Source organism: Trichomycterus rosablanca, chromosome 13, assembly GCF_030014385.1.
Source record: "Trichomycterus rosablanca isolate fTriRos1 chromosome 13, fTriRos1.hap1, whole genome shotgun sequence".
Taxonomy (NCBI): domain Eukaryota; kingdom Metazoa; phylum Chordata; class Actinopteri; order Siluriformes; family Trichomycteridae; genus Trichomycterus; species Trichomycterus rosablanca.
Genome location: NC_086000.1, coordinates 20,285,306 through 20,306,480, shown reverse-complemented (window position 1 = coordinate 20,306,480; position 21,175 = coordinate 20,285,306). Strand labels below are relative to the sequence as shown.

Below are 21,175 nucleotides of genomic sequence, written 5' to 3'. Positions count from 1 at the left end.
TAGTTCTTTTTATTATTTCTATCTTTTTCTATCTCTTTAATTTTTTTATATTCTATCTAAAATAACATACAGTTTTTCTTTTATAGGCCAAATGACAGTTTGCATTTTAATACTAAAGTATTTCTGTTAGCATGTACAAACCCCATTTCTTAAAGAGTTGGGACATTTTGTAAAATGCAGTAAAAACAAGAATTTATGATGTGTTCATTATTTTAAATATTTATTTAACTAACAAAGAGATAACTTTTAAATGTTGTGTCTGACCAATCTGATTGTATTTTGTGATTATCAACAAATTTTGAATTTGTTTGATGCTTGCAACACACACACACACACACAAGCTGGGACAGTGAAATATTCATAAAATATAAAAGTTACAGTTTACAATATAAAAGGCTTGTCGGTCAGTTCCAATGTAGGTCTTTCTCCATCTGCTGTACACAATATTGTGAATGGTTTCTGGCAATCTGGAAAAATCTCAGTCTGTGTAGGGCAAGGCCAGAAACCATGGCCATATAAAACATTCCGTCTTGGCATCAAGACATGCAAACTGAATCTGTATTAGTAAAGCCAAACATCAATTCTTAGAAGAAACACATTTTCATCTCAGATAGACCAAGGCTTTGGAAATGTATGCTGTTATCAATACACATTTCAGCTTGTTTTGGTAAACAATGAAAAGGACCAAAAATGAAAAGGACCAAAAATGAAAACGACCATCCAGACATGTGTTTTTAGAGAGACACATGGTGCTATCAAGGCAACGTCTTTTCCATGTTTATTTCAGCAAGAAGATGCTCATTCTATATGTTCTTCAACAGTGTGGCTTCATCAACACAGAGTGAATGTGCCTGACAGGCCTGCCTGCAGTCCAGATCCCTCATAAATGGTACACCATAAAGAGAACAGTCTAAAGTATTGTATCAAGCAAAAATAGAGAAAGAATTTACTTGCAAACCTGCAACAGTTAGTAACTTTAATTTCAAAACAATTAAAAAGTGTAATTAATAGGAAAGATGATGTAACACAGTGGTAAACATCAAGCTTCAAGTAAATCAACACTTTATAGAATCTTGTTTTTACTGCATTTTACAAAATGTAAAACTTTTACAGAAATACAGTAGAGTAATATTTCTATGTAATTACACTCGATTGAAGGAACCAAGTATAAATCACAGTTGATTTTGTAGTTTCTGGTGGCTGCTTCTTATTCCTGCACAGTTACTCAGTGTGTCATTTCTATTGTTAACAGAGACTGATGTACACTGAGTCACAGCCACCCCCATGCCACCGGTTCAACAAGTCTGATCAGTTCACCTTCTAGTGCAGGGTGTTGTAACAAAGCCACTTTAAACCCCAAGTCTATTGAAACTTGCATTTAAGTTAGCCTGCCCTACACAGGAAACCAGTTCACTAGTTAGAAATAAGAAGACGGAGATTAGTTGAAATCAATAAAGGAAAAAAAAATAATAAAAAGGTTCTTCCTTCCTTTCCACACAGGTGTGCCTCTACTTCCATCATAAACTTTACCGGGGCAATCGAGTCACCAAAGTGGATGCTGGGAGTTTTAATGCCTTTAACTCGCCCAACCTGGCTCCATTAGCCAATGCTGAAGTGGATATTAAAAGTAAGTTCACTGAATATCAACGCTTGGAACAACAAACACCAATATATCGCGTAATAAACTAGGAATACCAGCAGTGCATTCCATAATGAACTTTGCCATTTTTTGGTCAAAGATGTTTGGTTCAATAATGTATTCATGAAAGGCACTACTATAACATACATACCCCTTACAGCTGTATGTAAACTTTGTATGTATCTTTAACCACATATGCCAATTAAACAGACCCTTTCCCTCAGTCTGTGGCTTATAAAAGCTTTTGTGACCTACTTAAGCTCTGAGAACAGAATAAACAGACAAACAACAACTATGAGGACACTGACAAGTGCACCTCCCAATGACTAGGCTGATTGTCCATTCCCCCATAGACAAAGCCATATATAAGGGGGAATTTTGTTTCATTGGTCACAAAACCAAATATGAGCATTTTAACGAGATAGAGATCCCACAGTATAGCTAAAACAGCTCCAGACTGGTTTCTAAAACAGATGGTAAAGGTGGTGTGTAGAGATGGACCGATCGGGGTTTTTGGCACCGATTCCGATCTCCGATCTCCTTTCAGGGACATCGGCCAATAGCTGATTCCGATCGGGGGGGGTGTTAGCAGTAAATAAACTTAAAAAGAGCCTCACAGTAAAGATAAACCGGAGCAGCGCGCGCGCATGTGTGTGTGTGTGTGTGCCTTTAAAAGAGACGCAGTTACAGAGTTACAGAGACGCAGAGTTCACAGTATCGCTATAAGTGATTCATTGATTCATGAGTTGATTCGTTTTTATGTGAAGCGTAAGTTTCTCTTCTCAGTTATCTCTCCGTGTTTACTGTTATTAATTAAATGTCGTGGTTTTAAATAAACACCAGCTACTACAGAACATTTTGTGTGACTCTCTTACATTAAATGAATAAACTTTTGCCTCGGATTGGCTCTGTAACGTCTTATGTTCTCATCTACATCACAAGTAAGAACCGCTTCCGATTTACTAAAGTGAACCACGAGTTTATATAACGTGCTGATAGAATCGACTCAGATGTGACCGGGTTGAATTATCTTTTTAAAGTAAATATTACAATCAGCAAAATTACATCGTAAGAGCTTTCACCATGGTTTCTGTACGATTGTTGATGAATGGTGATGTGATGGTCGGTGCTTCGTAGCTCAAAGTCTGGATCAATCCACTGAGCTGTTAACTTAACATGGTCTTTATATATCACACGATCGGATCGGCTACTTTTAGGAAATATCGCCGATCGCCGATAGCATATTTTGATTAAAAATCGGCCGATACCGATTCGTAGCCGATCGATCGTCCCATCTCTAGTGGTGTGTATAACCTAGCCTAGCTTCTCCTAATTTAAATACATTAAAATTTTATTTTAAAGTGTTATTATCATCAAAGGGATTGTAATAATGGGGAATTAAAGATAATTTGACAAAATGGATGGTCAAACATTGACCCTAATTCAGCAAAAAGCTTTTTAATATAGATCTTTAGAAGAGTAATAAATTGTTCTTACCCTATCATTCATATATAGTGTGTGGAAATTTGAAATGGAATTTTGCACTAAAATATATAAAAAATCAGTTCATATTGGTTTAATACCTGATTACCCCGACTGCATTGTTATATCATTCACTATAATAACGTATAACTTCTAACCAAATTGGAATAGTTTTGTCATCACTGATTATTAAACATTTGACTTTTAGATATGAAGTGTAATGTGTTGTTTTGTTTTTCCTCTTCTGCAGTAAATTGGGACACGGTGTGGAGGGCAAACACAACAGCTAAGTTTAGGGTCAACACCCAGATGAACCGTAATGTGGGCCTCCTGCGTTTATTCCCTGGGATCACTGCTGACACCGTAAGACAACGTTCCAGTGAATAGGTTTTAGTAATCATGTGACATAACCATGTCATTGTAATGACCTTAACTAGTTTTTCACTGTTGTACATTATAGACAGCTGTCTATGTATTAGTATATTATAGGTGGAAATACTGTAAGCTTTTTTTCTTTTATTACGTCCTCATCATTCCTGTGTTGAACAATCTCATGTGCTTTCAAATACATGTCTGCACTTCAGATTTGCAGCATGACACATTCACCTGCATGGCACCAGCGTTGGTAGCTAAGTAATAAGACAGAGTTATGGAGCATGTCTAATTCTTCACAAAGGAGAAGAGTTGGCACTTGCACTCTGAGATCAAGAGCAGAGAGGGGGAAGGAGAACATATTTACTACCTCAATCTGGCTCTTTTTCCATGCTACGCCTCAATAGATTTTTTATCAGCTTTTATGACCTTAGAGCTTTTTAATGCCACGTCCCTCACATACGCTGTAGATTTTATATGATTGCTTCTCATGTTTATGAAGATAGATCTGCTTCGATCTACATAGGAAGAGGGCATAGAGGGGTCTTTTTTTACTAGAAATGGTGCATGATGAGGTGTAGATTTTGACTTTTATTGTAGACCTTGGCGATTTGGTTTTTAGATCCTAGTGTTTGAATAGTACGAAACTTGGGAAATCATAAATGATGGCTTTTTCAATCAAGCACAGAGGCAGCAAAGGAGGCACTAGTGGGTCCAAAATCACCTTCCTTTACTCTTCATCCTCAGTTGTGACTAATATTCATTACGATTAAGCTAAAATTAGTCAATTGGTTTACAGATCAGTCATTGAAGTTTCACCAATATCTTTTTTTAATCTTAGAAATTCTTAAATAAACAGCATCCTCAGGTAGGGTGTGCTGATGTGTTTGTGTGATAACTGTCCTTGGCCGGTCAGGTGGTTGGGAGGGACTCCAGATGTGCTACAGTGAAGTGGGGGTTGACAAGACTTTAATTCAATCTCCAGCATCGTTAATTCTTCTCTCTCTGGGACTATTGGGCCAAACAGGCACTCAAATATGACAGTGTGCTGGTTTGATGGTGGTGTCCCAGTGGGACCCTTTACAACAGAGGGCAAAATTAAGACACTGTGCTCTGGTGTTAGGAAACAGTGCTGATCACTAGCAGTTTATCTTGTGTTCTGCAATATGCGGACGGTCTGAACATACACTCTGTGGCAAAAGTATGTGGACACATGAACATTGTTTGTCCATCTTTGCTTTAACATTCTCTGGTTAAACGTTTTGCTGTGTTTTAAAATGTTATTGTATGGCTTTGCTTTCATTCAGCCACAAGTACATTAGTGAAACTTGAGAGCAAGTAATTCTTTGAAATGGCAGTATATGCTGATGTGTTATGATCATTTACTGCAACAAACCACTGTTTCCCCTCCACTGAACCTTTTAACTGGTTCTGTGGTAGTCAGTTGTATTGTGTTTTCCTACAATTTATGCATAAGCTGTTTTGCTGCTAGATGTTTATAACTCAGTAACTAAGCTCTTACAGAAGGCAGGAATTTGACAAGTTGACCTACAGGAAAGGTGGCATTATAACAATGCCATGTTAAAAGAAATTCAGGCTGACTCTTTCTACTGCTTATGTTCATAATAAATATCACCTAGTTTGGTTATTTCAGTCAGACCCATTGGTAACATATGCATGAAATCAGACATACATGAAGTAAAGATGAGGGGTGCCTAAATACTACCACCATGAAGTGAATTGTCTTTGTTGTGTTTCTTAGACAATGGCTGCATCTGAAATCACATACTTCCATAGTCAACAGTACGCTAAAGTAGTATATGAGAGTGGTTAGTATGCCCGAATACGTAGTATACATTAAACTGTATGCGAAAAGTACCTGGATGACCTAATGACTGGGCAGACATTTTTGAGTATGCAAACGATGCACACCTACGGTCCGATGATCTATCCCATAATTCAACTGGAGCTGCAAAGGTGTTTGTAGCGAAGAAGAAAGATGGCAGAAAGACAAACATTAAAAATGTTATGATTAAATACAACCTTGAGTATCGTTATGAGTAGCTTTGTGGAGAGCAACAGACCTAAAATTGTTATAACTGTGTCGATGAGACATCATTCATCACGTGACGTTGGTAAGATGGCGGACGTAGTATGTATGAGGTTGTGTGCATACTGCACACTTGTGTACTGAAAGAGCTTACTGTTTTACTGGCCAAGCAGTGTATACTTCCCCAAATCTAGTACATACTGTTTAAGTATGCGATTTCGGACGCGGCCAATATTACTGTTAGTGTTATGACAGGGTTTGATTGAAAGATATAAGAGAATGCCATTCCAAAATGATCAAAAACTTAACTTCTTTAGTCTCATTTGAATTGATCTCAGCTCTATCAATATTTGTTTCCATTTGAACACTTACTGTAAAATGATTTTACAACAATATACTTCTCATTGGTAAAGCAGTAGAAAGTTAAATGGTAGACCATGACATATTTTCCAAAGCTATCTCAGAAATGCATTTTCAGAATTATAAAATCTACACTGAGCGTGAAGGATCACATTTGATTGACATACAGTCTTTTGGTAGCGGCATAAAAGTTTTTCATGCCAAGAATGACTTGGTTGGTTTGATTGTAACAGAAGTGTAAATAAAAGTGTATCAAAAGAGCAGTAGGTATGAGTGTTTTGTTTGGCAGGTTCGGGCGTTTTTGCAGCCACCGATGGAGGGCATTGTGCTAGAGACTTATGGCAGCGGGAATGCCCCTAATAACCGCGCTGACCTCTTGGAAGAGTTCTGGAAAGCCTCTGAAAGAGGAGTTATCATGGTTAATTGCAGTCAGTGCCTTAGAGGTTCTGTCACTACATCATACGCTACTGGCAGGGTATGTGTGCCACTATATGTATATTTGCTATGGGAAATCTTGCTTTGAATTAAGGATGAAGTTTTTCTGCTGCATCATGTGTTCGCTCATATATACGGCATGTAGAAGAGGAATGTTGTTTCTTCTGTGCTTTTATTTCTTAATTACCTAAAGTAGCTATTAATCTATTTATACATTTCCCTACCACTACTTTCAGAGAATTTACTAATGGTTCATATTGGTTCTGACATTCCTTGTACATAGCGGTGTATAATACCTTCATGTTCTTTTTCAGGCTCTGAGTGATGCTGGACTGGTACCAGGGGGTGATATGACCCCAGAAGCTGCTTTATCTAAACTATCATATGTGCTGGCAAAGAAAGAGCTCACCACACAAGACAAGAAAAAGGTACCCTGAACTGTAACCTCTGTAAATGAATATCATTTATTATCTGTAAATACATATTGATTCTAAATGTCTATTACTTGTAAATGTACATTGATTTTTTGTAAATAAAATTGTGTTTTATTTACAAATTATGCTCTTTTTAGTCCTTAATTAAACAACTTTGGTGTGCTGAGTGCTCGGATCTAGCAAAGATGTGTATGTCTTATAGTGTTCTTGTCCTGGCTTGTATAATTCTGTGTAATAGTAAATATCTGCTATTCAGATATTGAGCCGTAATCTGCGTGGTGAGATGATTGCCCATCTGGAGGGAGCAAAGCTTACTCTCAGTGACAGTCGCTTCATTCAGGTCATTGCAAAGTCCCTCAGCATCAGCTGTAAAGAGGTAAGCCAACCGGATTCGCTTAGATTTAAAGATTACTTTATTGAAACATCTAAAATTGTGGCTGCTGTAGTCCTTCTAGTTTTGTTCAAGGGCTTTAAAAGTTTTGAAAGCTGTAAACATTGGTGTCAACAGGAGCTGGAAGCTATTCGTGATGCTCTTACACCAACATTAGCTTGTGCTGCTGCTAAGATTGGTGATATCGAATCTCTGGAGGCAATTAAGGAGATGGTAAGACTTCCTTTTGCAATGCACCACATTTATTCTAATATTTAGTTTTGTTTTAGTGATTGTTTATAATACTTTGGGTCCATATTTGTCATTGGTTGATAAGATTTTTACATCCAAAACAGTTATTTGGTATCTTTACAGAAACGATTGGAACAATAACACACTTTGTGGGCCGCTCAGGTGGCGCAGCGGTAAAGTACGCTAGCGCACCAGAGTTGGGGTTCGAATACATCGTATCGAATCTCAGCTCTGTTGTTCAGGGTTAGAGGGTAAAAAAGTCGGATCATAGGTCCTTAAAACTGGGCCCAACTGCGGCCCCTGCTGGCTGACTGATGGCGCCTGCACAGGGCTGAGGAATAATGCTGATGGGGGTGTGGCCCTCCATACAGAGTGCTTGTCAAGTGTATGAACTCGACTCGTGCAGGTGAAAATGCAGTCTGTACTGACTAGGGCTGGGTATCGCCACTAATTTCCTGGATCGATTCGATTCACAAGGTTTTGATTCGATTTCCGATTCGATTCGATTCAATTCATTTCGATTCAACACAGTTAGGCATATTTGAGTTACATTAACAGGTTTTGTTTAAATAGATGTTCAGAGAACGAATGTGATAATTGTACAAAGTACATAGTATTTTCATTATTAAAAATATTTGTGTATTTTGTTTACATAAATAATTAATCCAAAACAGAAAACATTAACATTTATTTTTTATTATTATTTTATATGTCTGACACACTACAACAGTGTAAATGTAATGTAAACATACACCTGGCTGTTGAACAGCTTATGCCAAGTTTACATTACATAACTTTCTGATTTGCCGGGTCGCTGTAATGTTCACACTACACGACTCACAGGCGATGGGGGGTTTTACACTACATCATCTATCACCAGGGGGAATCACAGGCGAGCTTCTCTGGTCTCCAAAACTACGTTTTGTCACGAAAACAAACGTGAGAAGTGACGAGAGGTTTAATGATACCACGTCCAAAAATGCACGTCAACAAGTAGCGAGAGATCAAGTGAGAAAAATAAAGGAATCTGAGTGGATTTGGCAATGCGAACAGAATGGCTTGTTCTGTAGTAAGTTGGAGGTTAATAAATATTTTGTTTTGTAGAGAACGATAAGGTCAGAAATACTTTAAAACTCGTGTGCTGATGTATTCTGATAGAAACTATATTACGCCCCTGAACCACCTGTTTACAACCTCTCCCCTGTGTTTCCCCTCGCTGTTTCCCACATTGATTGAGAGCCGAGTTTTGATCGCAGACCGAACACCAAGTTCCTCCCGAATCCAGCACCGACCCGTCGCCGAGCGAAAATCAGTGCAAAAATCGTGTAGTGTGAACTAGACATTACTTGAGCTTCTGCCATGCTAAACTGATGTGCAGATCAGATCTCGTTGCGTGGCTGGTCACGTGAAGTTAAAGGGGGTAACCATAGTAACAGATTTCCGTGTACACCGTTAAAAGGGGCGTATTTAAAAGATCGATCTCGCATTTATATGAATCGATATCGGATCGTTTAAATAAAGATCGATTCGAATCGAAAAATCGATTTTATAAACCCACCCCTAGTACTGACTGTACGTGCCAGAGGGGGCGCATGTCAGTTGAGAGGCGTCCTCAGTCAGTGGTAAAGGGTTGAATCAGTATAGAGGATGCAATCCGGGTAATTGGACATGACTAGATTAGGGGAGAAAAATTGGGAAAAAAAAAAAAAAATAAATACAAAAAATAACACACTTTGTGAAACCTCTTTTTGCCAACATTACATCACTGAGTTTTCTATAATGAATCCAGATTCTCTAGGCGCCCTTTTCTCACCTCAGAGCTTCTTATTAGGGTAAATGTCAGGGGGCTAGGATGGCCATGCCAAACCCTTGCTTCTATGTTCACATAACCTTTGTGTTTGAAATTGGATGCAGGTATTTTGACTTGTATTGTTCTACTGGAAGCAACATAGGCATTATTTATCCATTTGTAAACAATGGTGTCTGTAAGTTTGAAGCTGACTGTATCAGGATTGTATCTTAGTCATATGTGCCTCCCATTAGCCAAAGTAAAATCCTTGTGCAGTATTAAATGTAACTAATATACAAAGTAGGTCACTTTCAGAGTGCATTGCTTTAGGTTCTTTTATGCAAAAAATCTAATTGAAATGTATGTATTAAGGTTTTGCTTGTTACAGGTATACAGTACACCGATCAGCCATAACATTAAAACCACCTCCTTGTTTCTACACACATTGTCCATTTTTTCAGCTCCACTAACCATATAGAAGCACTTTGTAGTTCTACAATTACTGACTGTAGTCCATCTGTTTCTCTGCATGCTTTGTTAACCCCCTTTCATGCTGTTTTTGCAAATTTATTTTCAGAGGGGATATTTTTTTTCAACATTGTCACAATACCCATTTTATGCACTTTCTAATGGGTGCAGTTCAACCATAACCACTAACAAGGACTTAGATCATACCACAAAGTGAAATGGCATTATGGAGCCACCGAGTTTATAACTTTATTTGCTATATGTATAATTGGAGCCAGGGTGCCCCACAACCCACTTTTCCTATAAGAAAAACTAAAATTGATGAATGTTTTTGGACTAAGAAGTTTGTTCTAATTATTGAGTCACTGAAAGAAAAGAGCTGCAAAAATGTTTAACATTCCAACACTGTCTTGACATACATGTCCCAAACAAGTTTGTTGGTATCGGTTGTAAATGCTTTGAGGGTTGATGGATTTACGCTCTTGTTACATGACTAAATGCATCTCAACACACTCTTTGTAGTTGTTTGAGCAATTGATGGATGGGTGTGTTGTTGTACACCTCTATTTATGTAAATATTGGCTAATCAAATAAATATATACAACATAGACACTCGCATGCCTTCATTCTCCGTTGTTCAGGTTGCACTCGGATGGAACGGCTTTGCCCTGCTGCCATTTCCTTTAAGCATTCTCATCTTTTTAACGACCTTCCAAAACCTGTTCACAGACCTGTTTTTTCCCCCATTTTAGTTTTACACGCACACATATCTATCTCAAGATGCCACGTGCATGGACATACAAGCTTTGTAATGATCTTGAAATGGATACCAATCCCTGTTTTGCGATTTCATCAGCTCCACTTACCATATAGGAGCACGTTGTAGTTCTACAATTACTGACTGTAGTCCATCTGTTTCTCTGCATGCTTTGTTAGCCCCCTTTCATGCTGTTCTTCAATGGTCAGGACTCTCCCAGGACCACTAACAGGGTGGTGGGTCATTCTCATCACTGCAGTGACAATGACATGGTGGTGGTGTGTTAGTGTGTGTTGTGCTGGTATGAGTGGACAAAACACTGGAGTTTTTAAACACATCACTGTCACTGCTGGACTGAGAATAGTCCACCAACCAAAAATATATCCAGCCAACAGCGGCCCGTAGGCCACTGATGAAGGTCTAGAAGCAACTCAAATAGCAGCAATAAATGAGCAATCATCTCTGATTTTACATTTACAAGGTGGACCAAGTAGGTAGGAGTGTCTAATAGAGTGGACAGTGAGTGGACACAGAATTTAAAATTCACAGAATTTTGTATAGGTAAAGGAATAGGTCACACTGAGATAAGGCCTCAAATACGCCGATGAGATGGCATCCCACCCATGTTTGTAAAGACAGGCCACTGATAACCTTCCAGCTACACTTATGCAACAGATGTTTTTTTTTCTGCAGCTAGCCCTCAAGGCTGTATGACCAACACATTAAAGGTGGAACTGAAATCAGTTCAGTTTCCTGCTGCCTGGACATTAACTCCCAACCCTTTTCACATTCAGGATTTTCAAAGCTGGGTGGCAGGGTATGGTCAGTGCATTTGCAATGCTCTTGCATTCTCTAGAAGTGTGCTTTATTTCAGTTTCATTTAGATTTGTTTTAACCATACTTTGTAGACTTCACCAGCTGATCCTGATTGTTTTATATGGGCATTGACCATTTTTAAATTTACATAATGCAGTTTTACGAATCAACTGACTAAAAAACCCAAATTTAATTATATTTAAAATCTCTTACTTAGAAATTTAGGTTTAAAGACATTAAACATTATACTACTTGTGTTTTGCACAATAATGTTTTTAAAGGATTTTCTTTAACCCTTTAATAGTCCGCTCAACTATTTACTTTGAGTCTAAATACTTAAAAAGAGAATAAGATATGCTTTATTTGTCATATATACATGTACAGTACAATGAAATTCTTTCTTCGCATATCCCAGCTTTGTTTGGAAGCTGGGGTCAGAGCGCAGGGTCAGCCGTCGTACGGCGCCCCAGGAGCAGACAGGGTTAAGGGCCTTGCTCAAGGACCTAACAGTGGCTGCATAGCAGAGCCTGGATTTGAACCGCCAATCTTCCGGTTGATAGCCCAAAGCTCTACCCTCTAGGCTACCACTGTCCCTAAACAGCTGTATTCAAATAATCTTGCTTGCGCCGCATCTACTCCTTGGTTGACGTGTTAAACTCAAAAATATTAATAGATGGTTTTAAGAAAACAGCATTTTTAACCTATATGTCAACTTGACTCTAGCAGCTGAAATCATCCATGAAAGTTGCATTATTTTTGTGATCATCTCAACTGTTTGGTAGAGACTCATTAAAAATACTGTGTGCACTAGTAAACAAATGTAATTGTTTGTTGTTGTTATAGTCCGAACAACCTAAAAAATGCAAAGAAATATTTGTAAACATTATTTCCTTGTTGAGACCATTAAAAGGTTAATGTATTACACACATGGGCAACATTTCTAATCTAATAAAGTGCCTGTTTCTGCAGGGCAGTGACTTAAGCATGGCAGACTACGATGGCCGAACTCCGCTCCACATTGCAGCCTGCGAGGGTCACCTCAAATTGGTGCAGTATTTACTCGGCCAAGGAGCCACTGTCTACGCCAAAGATCGTTACGGAGACACACCCCTTCGTAACGCAGTTCGTTTCAGGTAATACTCAGTATGTGGGTGTGTATTAATGAACACTGTTTTACTTTCAGTGTGTGTTCTGTCTGTCTGCATGCGTTTGAAGGCATATGTTGCCGCACAGATTCATGACAGAAAGCGTAGGTGTTTTTGAGGGTGGTGAACGTGCGTGGGCATCTTGTTTTACTGGTCTTGTTGAACACTTTTTTATTTCTTCATGGCTTTTCTGAACTGTATTACAGAAATCACATTGCTTTTTTATTTTTTCCAACAAGGCCATGTTTGGCTTTACTCATGTCTGAATATATTTCCTGTTCAGATACTCCACACTATGCGAATGACTAAGGTACAAACCCAACTCCAGAAAAGTTGGGACAGTAAGTAAAATGCTAATGAAATCAGTAAGCAGTGATTTCAGAGGTATTTAATTATAAACAACACAAATATGACGTTAAATTAAGAACTATTGATTTTGTGAATATTTATTTATTAGGATTTTTAATGTCATGTTTTACACACTTTGGTTACTCAGGTAGTTACTGGTTACAAGATTCATAAGTTTACAAGTTTTAATGTCAAACACAGTCATGGACAATTTTGTATCTCCAATTCACCTCACTTGCATGTCTTTGGACTGTGGGAGGAAACCGGAGCTCCCGAAGGCAAACCCACGCAGACACGGGGAGAACATGCAAACTCCACACAGAAAGGACCCGGACCGCCCCACCTGGGGATCGAACCCAGGACCTTGCTGTAAGGCGAAAGTGCTACCCTGAGCCATCATGCCGCCCTTTTGTGAATATACCCTCATTCCTAACTTGATGCCTCCAACACATTCCAGGAAAGTTGGGGCAGTTGGGAAATGCTATAAAATGTTAAAGAACTTATATTTTCATGATTCGGTATATAAGGCACATAAAGGATGGGCCACACGTCACAATTTTGCAACAAACTGTGGAAATTTGTATTATTATGCTTAGTCCATAGTCATTTACATTATTAAAAGATTCAGAGAATTTCTGTGCATAAAAGCTTATGATCTATTACTTTAATCTAAAATTTAATTAACTAAAGGTTGGTGTTAAAAGCACCCTACTGTAGTGTGACATGGTTTCAATCACCTAACGAGTAGCTAACTAGTGAACTGATTTTAAAACAAATCAAACAGCCAACCTATAAACATTTGTTTATGCAAACAAAGCCTAGCATGAGTACACCAGCATATGATTCTGATGAAACACCTTGTCAGATAATAAATGAATAAATGTCACCTGGACATTTAAGTAACATGGGTCATTTAAACCAGTGTCGTATTTTATTGGGTATTAATGTTGTTCCTCCTCTTTTATTGTGTGTAATGTGTTTGAGTCAGGCCACTGGTAAACCTACTGGTTCATTAATTTTAAATAAGTTAAGTTTCATTCAATTACAGCCAAAATAAATAAATATGAGTATCATCCATATATCCACATGCACACTCCAGAATGTACTGGAAAGTCTTCACTTAAGAGTTGGTAAAGCCATTAGTAAATGGAGGGGGAATTTAGCCTTTGGAATAAAATGTCCAAAAAACTTATAGTCAGGTGTCCATATACTTTTGACCATCTTGTTTATGTTATCATGAATGTTTGATCTTTTGTAGGACAGAGCATTATTAGTTGGGGAATGAATTATGCCTAATGTCTGAGCTTTTTTGACAGTGATGTTTATTTATTTAGAAAACCATTCCTAACAGCATGATTGATTTGTTCTGATTACAAGCAGAAATGAAGGATTTTTTTGGCCATTACAGGACAGTCAGTTAGGCATTTCTTTGGGACACACAAATGTTCTTTGGAATGGTACCTACCCACACACACACACACACACACACACACACACACACACACACACACACACACACAAACTAGATGTCCTGATTCCATTAAGTTTCTGTGTATGTAGAACACTTGTACAATGTTCGTAGTAACGACTGTCTAATGACAGCTAGACATGAAGAACTAGGACAGACTTTCTTTCTGCTTTATTTTCTCCTGTGTCCTACAGATTGTCTCCTTCGATCTCTCTCTCTCTCTCTCTCTGGACAAGTAACATACAAACAATCCAGGATAAGATGTCAACCTCATTAAAGCAGCAAGAGAGAAGGGGGGCGTAACTAAATTACACTTGTGCACAGCGGGACTAACTGTAGGAATTAGACAGGCTCTTTAAAGGCCATGACAACAATTATCATTTAATTAGAATGATCACAAGACAGTTGGTAGTGTTTATTTATATCACATTTCCATTCCTGAGGGAGTGACTTGAATCTCAGTTTCGCCGTCCTTTGTTAGAGTAACGCCTGACCTCGGATGTTGGTAGCGACACTGGAGTTTCTTGTCTTCAGCACAGTCACTAGTCTTCCTTTTATAGGCCACAAAGCTCCAGCTTCAGTTTGGAAGCAAGTTTCATTATCAGTCACAGCATGAGTGCCAATAAACTGGAATGGATCTCCAGATCAGCAGTCAGCGCAACTTCTGTTATTAGAACTCTTTAAAGAGATTCATTTAAAGACCCTTCTTGTTCATTTACAGAGGAAATATTGAGGTTGTTATACAGAAAAAAGAAAAAAATGTAAAAAAGGGTGTGTTATTTAAACCAGATGAACCTGCTCATCTACTCTTAGCTGACATGATTAGTGAGGGTAGGACCAACTGGATATGGTTTTGTCACTGGTTTTGTCAGTGAATTATGGAAAACAGACATGGCAGGGTAGGGCTAAACTGTAGCCTACAAAAGCACCTGAAATAGATTAGGGGTGAACCACACCTATCATTATGTGACTGAGGTGATTATTATATCACTAGATATTTAGCAAAACCTGCCCAAGAAGCAAAGCTTTACAACTGGCAAACGTTTTCAGCCCTTCTGTTTTATTTCTGTCGTCAGTTATTATTTTGCTGTAGTCTTGTATTGCCACTTTGGGACAAAGCCATGTCTGATTTATTGAGTTTTGTGGTGTATTTGTTTTGGTAGGTTAAGCGACTGTCCTGACTTGTCCCAGCTTGTCTGCATCACTGTAGTCACAGTGAGCTGTAGTTTCAGCCAGCAGACTCGCTGAACTGGTGCCAGCAGTTGCAAAAGTGCTGCTAGGAGCAAGGGTTAATCAAATATAAGACCTTTTAAAGTTTCTTTGAGATAAAATAATGGATTTGTCAGTTTTGCAAATTTTGCAACTATTTTGCAAACCACATTTTTTAAAATTAAACAAAAACAAGAATCTGTAAATCGTTGATTCCATTGTCCCTTAAACCTTTATTTACCAAATTTGACAAATGTACAAACTGCTGTCCTTATATGGTCAATATTTCCTGTTTCCTGCTGCCAAGATTCAGTATCACCTGTTGCTTGATATCTCCATGTAACTGTTTATTTAAAACAATTGGGTTTTCATTTTACATACTGGTCATCTTGTGCACAGATTTTACATACTTTATTTAAATATATTTGTTAATACTTTCATTTCAAATAAGCACAAACATTTATATGCAGCTAAACTCGCTGCTTGTTAGAGAGTTGTTGGATCACATCTGACCATATGGACAAAGATCCTGCTTAGCCAAATAGGGGCAGTTTAGGTTCACTTGTTCCAACCTCAGTGAGCAAAATGATCATTACTTTACATACTTTGTTAGAGATGCAGTCCAACTAGTTGTGTTTATAAGGGCACAGAGAAGCCCCAAACTGTACTACTCACAAGAGATTAGAAGGCCACAGCATTAAATGACATTACAGAACTGTCCACACTACCAAATTGAGAATTTAAGTTGCTTTATCCTATATGATTTTGACCAAGCAAATACTTTTGGACAAAGAAGTGTGTGTTTCACTCGTTCAGTCACAGAAAAATCCAAGACCGTCATGTGATTAACAAAAAATCAACACTTATGTGCAAATATGATAAATTTACTCTAAATCCAGCATCTTTAGATCAGAGAAGCAGTCTCCAGTCCTGAGAACCAGAGTCTAGCACAGTTTAATGATTTACCTAATAGAACACACCTGCTTAGCAAGACAATAAATGAATTGTTTAGGGCTACAGTTGTGCACCGCTGCTTAAATTCAATGCCCAAGTGGATCTAATGTGTTTCTGTGCTGTAGAATTATACGATTAATGAAACTCTTTTCTTGTAGACACAAAGATATAGTGAAGCTGCTGAGAAAAACTGGAGCCCACTTCTCTCGAGATGAAATTGAAGGTGCTGGAACAGAACTCTGCAGGTGATACCCCCTCCCTCCCTCTTCTTTTACCCCATCCCACTTGTCCCTTAAGCAGAATTTATGCAGGATTGACCAGTCATGCAGGGCTAACTTGAGTTTACAATGTTCCCGAATTACATAACTTGCAAACAGCACATATACTAAATGACTGGTTTTTCACTCATCAAGGAAACAGCATTTGAATTGCTTCCCCATAAAAGTTATTGGTAGTGGAATACTGCATACGTCAACCTAAATGTGTTTAATAACGTGTTCTGTTATCCATGAGTACAGGAGAAGGAATGTGACAGAAGTCACACCTTCGTGATCACTGTTATATTATGAGAGGCCGTGTAGGCCATAATTCTAAGTTGATTTCTCACACACACACCATCATACTCTCACACACACACCATCATACTCTCACACACATACCATCATACTCTCACACACACACCATCATACTCTCACACACATACCATCATACTCTCACACACACACCATCATACTCTCTCACACACACCATCATACTCTCTCACACACACCATCATACTCTCTCACACACACACACACCATCATACTCTCTCACACACACCATCATACTCTCTCACACACACCATCATACTCTCACACACACACCATCATACTCTCACACACACACCATCATACTCTCACACACACACCATCATACTCTCTCACACACACCATCATACTCTCACACACACACCATCATACTCTCACACACACACCATCATACTCTCTCACACACACCATCATACTCTCACACACACACCATCATACTCTCTCACACACACCATCATACACTCTCACACACACCATCATACTCTCACACACACACACCATCATACTCTCTCACACACACCATCATACTCTCTCACACACACCATCATACTCTCTCACACCATCATACTCTCTCACACACACCATCATACTCTCTCACACACACCATCATACACTCTCACACACACCATCATACTCTCACACACACACACCATCATACTCTCTCACACACACCATCATACTCTCACACACACACCATCATACTCTCTCACACACACCATCATACTCTCTCACACACACCATCATACTCTCACACACACACCATCATACACTCTCACACACACCATCATACTCTCACACACACACACCATCATACTCTCTCACACACACCATCATACTCTCTCACACACACCATCATACTCTCTCACACCATCATACTCTCTCACACACACCATCATACTCTCTCACACACACCATCATACACTCTCACACACACCATCATACTCTCACACACACACACCATCATACTCTCTCACACACACCATCATACTCTCACACACACACCATCATACTCTCTCACACACACCATCATACTCTCTCACACACACCATCATACTCTCACACACACACCATCATACTCTCTCACACACACCATCATACTCTCTCACACACACCATCATACTCTCTCACACACACCATCATACTCTCTCACACACCATCAAGGTGTTAAAAGGAGGCCAGGAAGGAGGACAGGAAGTCAGATTGGCTTACAGCTGTAAGAACAGAGCCTGCACATAAATTGGTCTACAAAAAACATTTAAATCTGGCAGCAGACCTTTTAACAATGACTACACTTTTGTTGAGCTTTGTTGAACTAGCCATGATATTTCTACTTTCTACCTTTTTTACAAGGTCACTTTGGTTTGTGGAAATAAATGGTAATGAGGAGGACATGTTTTACTATTTTTGTCCATGACAATGAGATGCATTTAGAACATTGAAAGGAAAACTGACAGCATGGGACATACCAGCATGATTCTGGAAATATTATTTTGTGAGCTTAATGGATAAACACTGACAACTTTTTACTTTCTTTTAATTAGCCCGCAGTTAGAAGGAGGTGACAGTCAATCAAGTTTGGGTGCACTGGAGGCACTTTATGCATGTTTTTGTTCCCTAAAAAATTTATAGGAAAACTCAAGATCAGTAGAAATTAGACATAGGGATATATTTTCTCCAAGAGTACCTCCAACAATCAGAACTGGTCATCCTACATAAACAAATTACCTTCAGTTTGTCTCTTGAAATTCGTTGCTAAAGAATAGCTGTATGCTTTGGAATCATCAGGAGGAAATTATACAGGCACAAATAGCAACTTCAAATTGGTTAACTGACGTGTGTGTGTGTGAGAGAGAGAGCATTACAGCAATGTCTGCGACTTTGGCTGACATTGTTAATAAGATTCTTCAAATCACCCCAAATGCAGATGAAAGGTACGTGCTAGGAGGACAACAGTCTTGCAACATCAGAAAACAGTGCCGGCATGCGCTGCAGGTGCTGGACCCAAATGGACATGCCTTCCATCACGGGTGTGCAACTGGCCAAAGAATTTACAATGTTCAAATTCCAAATTAGTTATGGTTATTAGAGTTATTTGTGATAGTAATTAAAACGTCATAATGTATTTCTGATAAATGAAACAATGCAGTAATGTAAAAAAAAAAAAAAAAAAAAAAAAAAAAAAAAAAAACGAGGACACCCCATATAATATTTAGATATTTATTATCAAGTTATGGACAGGTCAGGAAATCACTATTATACTGGTTAACAAAGATCTTGTCCCAAGCAAACAAATGTTTCTTATTTATTGTTGCATGCAGAAACCAAATATTTCAGAACAGTCTCAACAGCAAATAATCTGTCACTCAGGTGGATTAAGGTATCCTTAGCCCTTGTAGTCATACAATGACTGGTGTGGTACTTCTGTGGTCACTAGATGCTGTTGTCGTGTCAACCTCCACACCACTGTCCTCTAAATCTGTGGTGACAAACTAAAAACAAACAAAACAAACACACACAATGCATTTAGAAAATGTTGGGGGTTAGCCTATTGCCAAACCATGAAATCTAAATGCTACAAATTACTTATTATTATTAATAATATGCAATATAAACATACTGCTTACATTATTTTTAAATAACTTACCGTAAATGTGTCATTGTCTAATGTACACTGCCTTTGATGTAAATGTATTGTCAATCATGAAGCCATTTAGTTTCTGGCCCTCGTGCAACTTTGGTGAAACCAGTTTGTTTCCTCATGCCATCAAAAGTTCAATACTGAAATCACAAAAATTGAATTTAGTTTCAAAACCAGTCTATAGCAATTCACCCAATCAAATATTTAGAGAACAGTTACTCAAGAGAGCTTGGTCTCAATCTATAATGAATTACATTTTCTGTAATAAAAGAAAGATAACAAACTTTAATAGTACAAGTGACTAAGTTAGAATGAGCACTGAGACAGATTTTGAAATGTTAGACTGTAAGTCTGTAGCTTTCCATGTGCAGCAGCTTGTTTATGATTGTGTATACAAAATGAATCTATATTTTATTTTACTTATTAAGACCTACATAGGGAAGAGTCCAAAAGTTCCATGTAATTCGACTCGAATGTAGTGACACATTAATGTGGAGCAACTATAGCCATTAAAACGATAAAGTAATTGTATTTATTGTTCTTTAAGAAAGCTTCCAAAACAAAGTTTCTTATAAATGTGCTTTATGAGAACTCACTTACTTAGTTTGGCATTACTAGAACGTTTAAAACGTGTAATTTGCAGACGGTCCCTTACAAAGACGAATATTTATAAAATATCCCAATCTAAACCTGAATCTATCAGAAGCTAAATGAGTTTAATCATGTTTAGTGAACTCACCTGTCCCCTGACTCTGGAGCCGCTGCTCTCTGTGGTTGAGGCTGATATGGAGGTCAGCACCTGGCTGATGGTTCGGATATAAAGCTTCACCGCATCTCTTCCTCCGCGACCGCGTTTAGACTCCTGTCGGGCTGTCGGGTTTAAATCCACATTTCTGACATGGATGTGGCAGCGGTGGAAAAGTTTAAAATGTTAACAGGCCGATGCTCCATTGATTCTCTCTCGGTCCACTATCCTCTCTTATCAGTAATAATGAGGAAGGCGGGACATGTCTGTGAAATCCCGCGTCTTCTATTAACCAATCAGGTACTGAGAATTTAACATTACTTCCGTTTCAATCAAACTCGTTTCCGTATCAATCAAACTCTCTCACACACACAATCAAACTCTCTCACACATACAACTATTCTTATTCACATGCACTATCATTCTGTCTTACATTCACTATCATTCTGTTCCATAAACATGATTATTTGCATTCACATACACTATTTATTACGCTTACATATAATAATATTCTCTTACACATACAGTAGATCTTTGTTTTACATACAGTGTTAACGTCCCTTACACAGACTACCAAACTTACATACAGTGTATCACAAAAGTGAGTACACCCCTCACATTTCTGCAAATATTTCATTATATCTTTTCATGGGACAACACTATAGAAATAAAACTTGGATATAACTTAGAGTAGTCAGTGTACAACTTGTATAGCAGTGTAGATTTACTGTCTTCTGAAAATAACTCAACACACAGCCATTAATGTCTAAATAGCTGGCAACATAAGTGAGTACACCCCACAGTGAACATGTCCAAATTGTGCCCAAAGTGTCAATATTTTGTGTGACCACCATTAT

The 21,175-nt window shown here is 38.3% G+C and overlaps 1 protein-coding gene and 1 long non-coding RNA gene across 3 annotated transcripts in view; one reads left to right on the top strand and one right to left on the bottom strand.

Moving 5' to 3' along the window:
* aspg (asparaginase homolog (S. cerevisiae)) overlaps positions 1–21,175 on the top strand; it is a 54,558-nt gene that overhangs the window by 25,277 nt on the left and 8,106 nt on the right. For both annotated transcript variants that reach the window (XM_063007089.1, XM_063007088.1), the window contains exons 6-13: positions 1,501–1,627; positions 3,372–3,484; positions 6,193–6,378; positions 6,653–6,766; positions 7,029–7,148; positions 7,281–7,376; positions 12,194–12,357; positions 16,507–16,593. In XM_063007089.1, coding sequence (XP_062863159.1) covers positions 1,501–1,627; positions 3,372–3,484; positions 6,193–6,378; positions 6,653–6,766; positions 7,029–7,148; positions 7,281–7,376; positions 12,194–12,357; positions 16,507–16,593 — 1,007 coding nt within the window. The remainder of the gene's footprint in view (positions 1–1,500; positions 1,628–3,371; positions 3,485–6,192; positions 6,379–6,652; positions 6,767–7,028; positions 7,149–7,280; positions 7,377–12,193; positions 12,358–16,506; positions 16,594–21,175) is intronic.
* Positions 19,139–20,698, bottom strand: LOC134325384 (uncharacterized). Its single transcript, XR_010014289.1, has 3 exons — positions 20,313–20,698; positions 19,580–19,713; positions 19,139–19,424 (listed from the first exon to the last, which is right to left on the bottom strand). It is a non-coding gene; the product is annotated as an uncharacterized LOC134325384 (long non-coding RNA).